At 42.6% G+C, this 10,965-nt stretch overlaps 1 protein-coding gene across 3 annotated transcripts; it reads right to left on the bottom strand.

Moving 5' to 3' along the window:
• Positions 1-3,595: 3,595 nt before the first annotated feature.
• Positions 3,596-7,626, bottom strand: LOC148891526 (calcium-activated potassium channel subunit beta-2-like). Of its 3 annotated transcripts, none has more exons than XM_089007707.1 (8): positions 7,438-7,615; positions 6,936-6,998; positions 6,757-6,864; positions 5,998-6,094; positions 5,547-5,666; positions 5,251-5,421; positions 4,080-4,275; positions 3,596-3,999 (listed from the first exon to the last, which is right to left on the bottom strand). In XM_089007707.1, exons 5-8 carry the CDS (start codon positions 5,600-5,602, stop codon positions 3,715-3,717), a joined length of 708 nt encoding a protein of 235 aa, XP_088863833.1. In that variant the 5' UTR covers positions 5,603-5,666; positions 5,998-6,094; positions 6,757-6,864; positions 6,936-6,998; positions 7,438-7,615; the 3' UTR covers positions 3,596-3,714. The 3 variants fall into 3 exon arrangements, with proteins under 3 accessions (XP_088863833.1, XP_088863834.1, XP_088863835.1); XM_089007709.1 differs by having other exon boundaries at positions 3,715-3,999; positions 4,080-4,192; positions 4,259-4,275; positions 5,547-6,094; positions 7,438-7,626; XM_089007708.1 differs by lacking the exon at positions 6,936-6,998 and having other exon boundaries at positions 5,547-6,094.
• Positions 7,627-10,965: the final 3,339 nt, after the last annotated feature.

Here is a 10,965-nt window from a genome sequence, read left to right as displayed (position 1 = left end):
AAGGGAGCCGACACCTGACTGCCTTCGTGACCCCTTGGGGCCTTTATGAATGGATTCGAATTCCGTTTGGACTCATGAATGCACCAGCAGCGTTCCAGCGGTGTATGGAACAATGTCTGGAGGGGTTACGGGACGAAATATGTGTCCCCTATCTTGATGACATTCTTGTTTTCAGCGGGACATTTGACAACCACGTTGAGGACGTCAGACGAGTGTTGCGACGTCTCAGGGAAAATGGAATAAAACTCAAAGCCCGAAAGTGTGACCTCTTCAAGCCGGAAGTGAGATACCTCGGCAGGATTGTCTCTGCTGAGGGGAGCCGAATGGACCCGGCAGATACAGCAGCAGTGCGTGCCCTGAAAAACAAGCAGCCAGGCACTGTCGGTGAGCTTCGAGCCATTTTGGGACTATTAAGCTATTATAGGCAATACATCAAAGATTTCTCTTGTATCGCTAGTCCCTTGTATGATTTGCTTAAAGCCCCTCTGAATGTTGAGACTCAGCAGCATCAAAGACAAAAATGGAAAGTGAGACATAACAGTGTGTCTTCCAACACACGTATTGAGTGGAGTGATGAGCATCAGTCAGTGTTAGAGCAGCTAATAGACTGTTTAGTTCAACCACCAGTTTTAGGTTTTCCTGACTTCGCGCATCCTTTCATTTTGCATACAGATGCCTCTAACCGGGGTTTAGGCGCTGTGTTGTACCAAAGACAAAATGGCAAACTTCGCGTGATAGCCTATGGCTCTCGGACATTAACTGCAGCTGAGAAGAATTATAACTTACACTCGGGCAAGTTGGAATTTTTGGCGCTTAAGTGGGCGATCACAGACAAGTTTCGTGATTATTTGTACTATGCACCATTCTTCACTGTGTATAGTGACAATAATCCACTCACTTATGTACTGTCGACTGCTAAGTTAAATGCAACTGGGTGCAGGTGGGTCGCAGAACTTTCTGATTTTAATTTTACTGTTAAATATCGTCCCGGTAAGGAAAATGTTGATGCAGACAGTTTATCTAGGATGCCCCTTGATATGGTAACATATATGGAAGGATGTACAAAAGAAATGTCATATGATGCTGTGAGTGCTGCCGTACAAGCGGTTGACCAACAGAACGAGTCTAGTGCAGCTTGGTCTATGGGAATTTCAGCTACGTGTGCCGAGGTGTCACTAAACACACCGATAGCCCCATTGACTGTTGGACAGATCAAGCTAGATCAAGAGACTGACCCCATTATAGGACATATTATTAGATACAAACTGGCGGAGACGAAACCGCTAGGTACTGAACTAAGAAAGCATTGTCCTCAAGTTGTTTGTCTTGTGAGGGAATGGGACAAGCTACACTTTAATGACAGAGGTGTTTTGTACAGAAAAACGGCAAACAGAACCCAACTACTGCTTCCTGAAAAACACAAGGTGACAGTGTTAAAAGAGCTGCATGATGAAATGGGCCACCATGGTGTAGAAAGGACTCTTTCCCTTGTAAGGGATCGTTTTTACTGGCCCTTTATGCAAAAAGAAATAGAGGACTATGTACTGAGAGAGTGTGTGTGCCTAAAACACAAAAAGCCCAACCGTGAGACCAGAGCCCCTCTTACTAATATTGTGACTACTCAGCCTTTTGAACTTGTCTCCGTTGACTTTTTGCATCTTGACAAATGTAAGGGTGGTTATGAATACGTGCTTGTGCTAGTAGACCATTTTACACGTTTCGCTCAAGTTTATGCTACGACGTCCAAATCTGGCAAAACAGCGGCAAACAAAATCTTTAATGACTATGCTTTAAAGTTTGGGTTCCCCCTTCGAATTCACCATGATCAGGGTGGTGAATTTGAAAATCAACTTTTTGCTCAACTGAAGGAATATTGTGGGGTTGCGGGTTCAAGGACAACCCCCTACCATCCACAGGGAAATGGACAGGTTGAACGATTTAATCGAACACTGATCCAGATGTTAAAGACACTGACAGAGAAACAAAAGAGTAACTGGAAAGACTCACTAAACAAACTCGTTTATGCTTACAACTGTACCAAAAGTGAGGTGACAGGGTTCTCACCTTTTTACTTACTTTATGGACGTTCACCACGTTTGCCAGTTGATATGTTGTTTAGTTTGAATCCAGACTCTAACCAGGGTGAAACCAACCAGAAGGACTATGTGAAGAAGTGGAAACAGGGCATGGAGGAAGCGTATGCGATCACGCAAGAAAATAACAACAAAGCTGCTGCCAGGAGTAAGAGACTATATGACAGTAAACTAAAGTATTCAACCCTGTTGCCCGGTGATCGTGTTCTGGTTCGAAACTTAACCCCACGTGGAGGTTCAGGCAAACTGAGAAACCACTGGGAGGATGTTGTTCATACAGTGGTTCGTCAAGTCAGCCAAGACATTCCAGTTTATGAGCTGAAACCTGAGAGGGGGAAGGGCAGATCTAGGATACTCCACCGCAATCTCTTGCTGCCATGTGATCATTTGCCATTAGAGACTTCACTACAGTCCCAGTCCAAGGAAAAGTCCACTCGGCAACGACCGAACAAGATGCCGGAAATGGATCCGGAAGAGGATGATGAGGAGGATGAGTATTATCCAGTGTTGCATCGCCAGAGCACCCGACCAGACTCACCAGAACCGCGGGACGTGAGCTTTGTGGAGACAACCCACCATGATGACAACCAACTGGGGAATGAACTGCCGGGGACGGAGCCGGGAGCTGCGGAAGTTGACCAATCTCAGGAGGGCAACATTGGTCCGGAAAATGATCCACCTGTGACAGTGTGTCCCCCTTTTCCCCAGCCACCCCCCAGTAATCCTGATATTGGGGGAAATCAACGGCCACGACGAGAACACAGGAGACCCAAGGTATTCACGTATGATCGCCTTGGTTCGCCATCTTGCTACAATGTAGGGACAGTACCATATCATGGTGAACAGACAATGCCTTGGATGTATGGCGCACACCTCTATTATGCCACGAAATACTACAGAAATGGTTAATCGACACTTCGGTTTAATAGAACAGTGAGATGGAAACAAGAAGACCCCGATGAGCCCTGTATAAGTAAAACGGAATGTATGAAAAGAGTTCCAGTCTGTGAATTGTTGATTGTTATAATGTAAACAGAATGTATGAAAAGAGTTCCAGTCTGTAAACTGTTCATTATTATAGTTCATATTTGGATGCAGTTCATAATACCGTGCGTCATTGTTTTGGGCACGTCGTCCAGCGTATTTATGTATTTACTAGTACATATGTTGGGGACAACATCTATTTTGAGGGGGAGTATGTGACAGGTTGTAAATTATCGTATTTCCTATTTTGGTTACATTCGCGTAGTTCTATTGGTTTACAAATGATATATATCGAAAATGTTTATTTAAACATGGAACGCCTGCTTCGGTTCATGTTTCGTGTCGGACCGATTTAGATCGTTGGACCGGAAATTGTTGTGCGCGTACGTTTGCATTAGATCGGGGCATTCGAAGTAAACCACTGTTGAGTCAAGACGTATCACATTGCTTGTCTTGTGGTTTTTTCCTGGATCCCACAACACCGTATCTCCCTTACTATAGTGGAGAGCGCAACATTCCTCTTTCAGGACCATCCGTCGATCGCATCCTCAAACCTGAGATGCCTGATCCAAAGGCATCTTTTCCCAGAATGCTCGTTTGTTTAAAACTCCCCTTTTCGTTTTTGATATCAGACGCTTCACATCTTGATCTTGCTGATCTCTTCACTCAACCTGGAGAGGTACTGTGTGAGCTTGACCATCACAATAATCAGGCTCCCTCCCACAAACATGCACGAGGGCCACATCAGCGAGTGGAAGACGACTCTGTGGTCGTAGAGCCGAGTCAGGAGAATCATCTCTTGTTGCTCGCTGGGATCAAAGTAGCAAGGAACCTGCTGGTTGGCCTTCATACGCTCGGAGATGTTCACTATGATGGTGTGCATTTGGGCAATGTCCTTCTGACACCTGGGCACGTAGAAACACTACGACAAATGGTCTGCAGGTGAGAAGTCGTCCACTTGTTTTGAAAATACTGCCACGTGAACCCTCGCATATTACTCACTTCTGAACTGGCATCCTGCGTCTCTTCATTGTAAGATAATCGACCGATGCGGCCTGTGTTGTTGACGCTGACGTAGACCTGCAGACACGGGTATTTGGAGACTCGCCAGCAATCTGAGCCACAGTTGAAGGAACAGTTCATGTCTGCCGTGACGGTGGAGTTGAGGACAATGCACACACCTTCCTCTGTCCACGCGCTGTTGTGACATTTAAATGGAAGGATGTACATATAATGCAATTTTAAAAAAATAAGAAAAAAAATCTAAACAATTTATTTTGAATCTTAGTACAGTAAAACTAACATTATTCACACCTCACCAAAATAATTTCCCTGTAGATGCCACAAGATGGCAGCAAAGCTCCATTTATTTTCAGAATGAAATGCCTCAACTGACATCTTGTGTTGCTTTGAAATATGAATTTAACCCCATCGAACAAAAAAGATGTTTAAATTTTAGTGGACATTCTTTGGAAAACAGTCATACGGATATATACAGCAGCTCCTGTATTTTGTTTTTCTACTTTCATTCCTTTGATAACTTTGCTGCTGTGAAATGTAAATTTCTCCACTACGAGACTAATAAAAGCAAATCCAATCCAATAAGAGGGTGGTCAAAACTCTTCGGTAAGATGCAGTTATGAGTTGTTCTTTGTGGAGGATAAAGAATATGTAGGTTACATGAATGTTATCTGTGGTCAAATATCCATTGGGCAAAAGGTCATAATACCTCGACGTTAATGGCATTTGGCATCGTTAGTTGCCAATATACTGACTGGATTTGTGGTTGTATTGCATAAACATTTGGTATTTTTCTGGTTTGAGGTTTAGTTTGACAGTAAACATCAGCCGGGAGTTGCGAAAAATTGCTTTCAAACCTCCTTTAAAAAAAAATTGGGGGCAAACTGCTATTTGTGAATTGAATCGAGGTCACTGATACCGTACGCTGTTACTCTACGTATGCTATTGTTAAAGCGCTTATATAAATCAATATGTATTGTATGGCATTATACGGTGCCAGTAACTGTTTTTTTTTAGTAAGTCAAATATGTGGGGGCTCACATTCTCCAGTTTTTACTTCATCATATTTAAATTAGCAAGTGAAGACAACGCGGTCGTGAAGCAGCAATTATTTCAAGGCACACTTTTAGAAAAAGACAAACTGGAAATTTACCTTTCAGCATATGAGCGTAAAATGGTGATCCCAAGTACAAAGTACATCATGACAGAAGAAAGGATCATTCCAAGTCCCAGAAGAATCGCTCGATCTTCACCCGGCTTCAGAGCTGTCACAGTCTTTTTCTTATCCAGTAAATCAACCTCCCGGAATTTCTGATAAATTGACCTGACAATCAAACAACGGATGAAAGAAAATGGTATTGTTACAAAGAAGCCAGACAGAAAGTAAAATCCAAAGTGCTTGTTTACAAAGCTTTTCTCGATACATCCATCCAATTAACATTTCCTCACCTCCTTTCATTTCCGACACCCGATGTTGGATTTTTGGACCCGGCCACAAAGAACATTTTTCTTGATGATCCTCTTCCACCTTTACTCAGTGAAGTGGAACAGGGAGATTGTTGGAAAGATCTGAAAATAAAAGATGAAATACTTGGGTAGGGGATTTATAGGACCCTAAAAAAATAGATAAATAATGATAAAACTGTTCCTACCTTTGATGCATGTCTACCCTTATTCAGCGTAATATTTAAAATGATCATATCAACACCCATGAATAATCCAGCGCTCCCTCATTTTTACGATGTTGTCTAAACGGGATCATTCCTGTTATAGTTGACTTCCTGGTGACGGGTACCAGGTAAACATCCCATTTCGAACACAAATAAACGCTAAAAATGTAAAGTCGATGATAGACGGAACGGTGTAATGCCTATAGTGGAGGAGGGGTGGAAAAACCTACCCGTTGGATCATGAACGCTGTCAACACAAAGTCATTGAATCCTTGTTTGGCAAAACAACAACACCTTGCGTGGGGATCTTTTTTCTCTCTGCTGGTCCTGCCGGGGATGTAAAAAACATATCTGAAACAGTCCTACAGAAGGTCTTCCTGAATATTAGGAGCTGTGAGTTAGAATTTCTGGGTTATTAAAGTGTTTGGAACAAAGTGATGGAGGGCCACTGTCGGGCAGAATCCTCACATTTCCAAATTCACCATTTGCAGGAAATTTACGGCCAAACTCCTCTGCTTGGGACAAATAAATAAAATGTTTTTGAAAAATTACAACAACTAAAATTAAAGCTGTTCCCAAACGCCTTCCCAAAAGTTGCACAGCTATGACTGATGCGTTAAATATAGAATTGAGCAAAATATTATAAAAGGTGAAAATTAATCAGCATGCAAACATACTTTTGTGACTACCCAATGGCTTCTGCACCAAAGTATTCACTCAAATGTATCAAAATTATTCTTTTTTTGCACCAAAGGGGGATACAAGGGGACACACTGGGAGCAGGGTTAAAAAAATATATACATACGTAATAATAATACATTTTTGGGCTATGACTGATTTTTCCCGACACAATATTCCCAGCTGTTTCAGGAAAAGCCTTCTAAGAGTGATACAAGACATCGTAAAGAAATTATTCAACCGATACTGCTTTCTTGGAAAGATTCTAGAACATTTTTCAATGCATTCCCAGCACACAGACTGAAACTTACATGATTTGGCCGTCGTGTCTTCCAACTTTCCTCCGTCTTGTGAGCACGCTGGCCATTGCGTCCCGTCCCGAGTGCCTCAAGTTCCACACATTCCTGGATTGGGTTCAGCTAAACGCGGACACATAAATTTTAAGAATCGCCATGTGACTGCTTCAACTAACTTAACAATCAAACTCAACCTTGTAAACTTATTGTTGAGCAGATCACTTGTGCGACAGGCTCCATGTTCCACAAAGGCCAAACTGAAATGTGACAGGTTGACTTCCTGTCAAATAGCTCATAAGCAAGGTCACATGTCACTCTTCTAAGTGATTGAAAGGAAAGGGCTGTGAGTCTCCATGACTCTAACCTTGCAGAAGCCTCCAGGGCAGCTCCAACAGAATGGTTAGGGGGTTGGGGGGGCTGGATATTATTATGTATTATATGATTATTGAATGAATTCAGTGACATTTTCAATTTACAGCCTGGTAGTCGAGTGGTTAGCACACAGGCTTCACAGTGCAGCGGTCGCCGGTTCGCGTCGCGCTCCGGCCTCCCTGTGTGGAGTTTGCATGTTCTGCCTGGGCCCGCATGGGTTTTCTCCGGGTCCTCCGGTTTCGTCCCACATTCCAAAAACATGGATAGCAGGCAGATTGAACACTCTAAATTGTCCCTAGGTGTGAGTGGGAGAGTGACTGTGACCTGCGATTGGCTGGCAACCAATTCAGGGTGTCCCCCGCCTCGTGCCCGCAGACAGCTGAGATAGCCTCCAGCACCCCTAATGAGAAATAAGCAGTACGGAAAATGAAATGAAATGGTTGTTAGCCTCATTGCCATTTTCAGTTACCAAATGCAGTATCGACAGACAGACAGACACACAGACAGTGAGGTAGGTAGGTAGGTAGGTAGGTAGGTAGGTAGGTAGGTAGGTAGGTAGGTAGGTAGGTAGGTAGGTAGGTAGGTAGGTAGGGCGGGCGGGCGGACAGACAGACAGACAGACAGACAGACAGACAGACAGACAGAGAGGTAGGTCGGGCGGGCAGAGGGACGGACTGACGGACAGACAGACAGACAGACAGACAGACAGACAGACAGACAGACAGACAGACAGACAGACAGACAGACAGATAGATAGATAGATAGATAGATAGATAGATAGATAGATAGATAGATAGATAGATAGATAGATAGATAGATAGATAGATAGATAGATAGATAGATAGATAGATAGATAGATAGATAGATAGATAGATAGATAGATATTTTTTGGGAGCGTGAGTGTTATACACGGTCATGGGGAAGAATTACCAGTAAACAAAATGTAGACCATGAGATTTTTCTTCTGAAATGCTCACGCAATGAGCAAAAAACACATTATAAACGCTCCAAGCTTCTGCAGTGGATACCTTCATCTATAGCAGGAGAGTTTATTGTCTGGACTTGAGAACACCTGTTCTAAGTTGAGAAACCACATATCTCAAATGTGACGCATATACGATCAAATGACTTTTATCATACAGTAAAGAATCCCGTTTGGATGTGACTGATGTGACTTGGTTCGCATTTCTTCCATTTGCCACTTTCCGGTCTTGAAAGCGTGAGTGGATGTGTGTGTAAATCTTATGTGATGGGCCTCAAGTTCGACACCGGTGATCAAGGTCTATATGAAGGAATAATGCCAGAGCATAATTACACATTTTTGGTCGGCTAGTTCAAATTTTGGTGGTTTTACTTCTAAGTTACTGACAACACAAAAAACAGAGGTGAACAATTGAATTCAGCACCCCTCCCGATTTACTATTTGATTAGGATTGAATTTGATTAGGGGAGGAGTTGACGCTCACTTTTGCTCTCATTGCACTCTTTGATAAAGAATGTGTCAGCATGTATTTTTGCCTCTCCTTCCAGTGATTATTGCTCCACTGTCAGGTGTTCTTGTGTTTGATGACTTTAAATAGCCGCAACGGAGCAACACCCCCCAACCCCACACAGACTTGAAGGGGTGACATCCACTCCCTACCTGAAGTGTATTAACAATACAAAGCTCAAATTGAAAGTAACTTGTCTTTCATTTATGATTGTGATGATTGGAATAATCCCAGAATTAAAGAGCATCATTATTTTGAATGTAAGGGGTTAAAAAATCTTAATCGCCATTGTCAGTATTTATTTCTCAGTCAAGGGGAATGTTGTCCTATTGTAAGAACACCAGACATGCAAATGCATGGCATTTAAAATTAACCAGTGTATCCTTTGAATGTAAAACGACTGCATGTGCTTTTATTTTGTTTTCAATTATTTAATAATAGCCTCATGATATTTCATTTTACATAAAAGTGAAGGTTTCGGACGTTTCGCCTCCTATCCAAGGATAGGAGGCGAAACGTCCGAAACCTTCACTTTTGTACAGATGACGGCTGAAGAAACCTTCTCATCGATGGACCACCCCTGTACGACTGAGAGCTTACACAGACATTTTACATAAAGGAATATTGATGATTATTAAAGTTGGGCAGTCTATCGAATCCGACTTCTTGCCGATGGGCTCTGATTATCCTCCAGATTTGGGCTACAACTATCAGCATCGGTGTTAGGTTAGTTTATTGATAGAAAAAAAAACAAAAACATGAATTAGTCCCAGTCTTCGAGCACAATGAAGAGAAAGCTGGTTGTGACGTGGGCTATGCTGCGGTGTTAGTTTTTCTGTACTTGTGTACCTCTGAAGAGAAATCAAGGATCTGTTATTTCAAATATCTGTCTCGCTATGTGTCGTTGTGTCCTGTACTCGAGGCATCTTGAAAGCAATCCCTTCAAGATGTGACCATTTTCTGCCACAGGGTGGCTCTCTAGCCTAACAGGAACGAACACGGTACTGCTGCAAATAGACACTTTAAATTTTACATGACAAGATGTGAAAGACCAATTGTTGCTCAACAGATTACACATTCCTTAGATCAGTAGTTTTCAAACACAGATTGGCTGTTGCGGACTGTTGGCCAAGACCCAAGACCCACACTTTGGGTCTGATGTCATTGTCCTGCAGATGTACTAGCTGCCCCCACCCATGTGCTCCTGCTAGAATGAGCAGCCAGATCTAATTTGGTAGCAATTAATCCAGATATATAGAATGTCGATTTCTGCGATCTTCTACGTAAGGACAGACAGCTGAATGTGGATGGTGTTTCGGGAATTCCATTGAACGTCAAGAACATTGACGATTGTCTAACATCTGATTCGGAAGGAATTTCCATCACATCGTTCGTGGGGAAACACCCGCACTCTGTAGGAATGCGGCACATGTATTTTTCCCTGCCCCTGGCTTTGGTGAGAGAGGAGACGAGACGGCAACATAGGGGGAAACCCTCACGTGAACCAATCTGAAATGCAGTCTTGAACCTATTTATCACTCCAAGCCGATGTATGACTGCCCTAAAAATATATCGCTGTAAAGAAGGTTCACAGGTGATGCCCAATCATCCGTGAATATTTCTGAGGATATGGCTCAAGATGTGGGGTGGGGAGTGTCTGGATTTGCAGATAAAACAAATAAATAAAGAAATCGAAATAGATCAGTGCTGCATTAATTGAGTGGGAGGGAGGATCAGACGCTTTAGTGGCGGTAACTGCAGTCTTGCTGCTTCAATCAAATTCATCATTCTTAGCATTCCGCTTTTAGGCTACAAATACTGTAAATGTTAACCATTTCTATCCTGACTCCATGACCTTCTTATCTTGATACAGCGGAACACATTTATAAGTAATTCTGACAAAGTTAATCAATCCTGAAATACTTTCCATGTGGTACACCTTAAAAAGAATGACAGTGAGTTTTGAAAGCTCAGAACTCAATTTTTTTTAGTTCAGGTCGACAACCCTGGGTTATTCAATTCCCAGGCTGTGGGGACTTGGAATGTCATTTCACTGGCAGAAAAGAAGCTTGAGCTGGTGTGACAGCTTGATATCGTTGGGCTCACCTCAATGCATGGTTTGGGGCCTGGAACCAATCCGTAAATGGAGGTGTTTATGAGGACACAAATAGAATAAATAATGTAGGTACAGTACAGGCGTACTTATTGCCCAACATTTGCGGTGATGCGGGAATTGTATCAGTCTGTCATACGGAAGAAGGAGTTGAACTGAAGGATCGATCAGTAACTGAACCTGGATATAGTGAAGATAATGATCGAGGATCATAAATATTGACAGTTTTATCGTTTATGGACGTTTGAT

This window comes from Hippocampus bargibanti, linkage group LG11 (assembly GCF_051943395.1).
Source record: "Hippocampus bargibanti isolate YZ-2025 linkage group LG11, ASM5194339v1, whole genome shotgun sequence".
Taxonomy (NCBI): domain Eukaryota; kingdom Metazoa; phylum Chordata; class Actinopteri; order Syngnathiformes; family Syngnathidae; genus Hippocampus; species Hippocampus bargibanti.
The sequence above is the reverse complement of the archived record's forward strand: the minus strand, read 5'-3'. Positions and strand labels throughout refer to the sequence as shown.

What these genes read in the sequence shown, in the direction of transcription:
- LOC148891526 (XM_089007707.1), bottom strand. Translation starts at nt 5,602, where the DNA reads ATGTTCTTTGTGGCCGGGTCCAAAAATCCAACATCGGGTGTCGGAAAT. An exon ending in GGTGTCGGAAATGAAAGGAG is followed by an intron (nt 5,422 to 5,546) that starts GTGAGGAAATGT and finishes TTTGATTGTCAG; the next exon opens with GTCAATTTATCAGAAATTCC. An exon ending in CGCAGGATGCCAGTTCAGAA is followed by an intron (nt 4,000 to 4,079) that starts GTGAGTAATATG and finishes CATTTGTCGTAG; the next exon opens with TGTTTCTACGTGCCCAGGTG.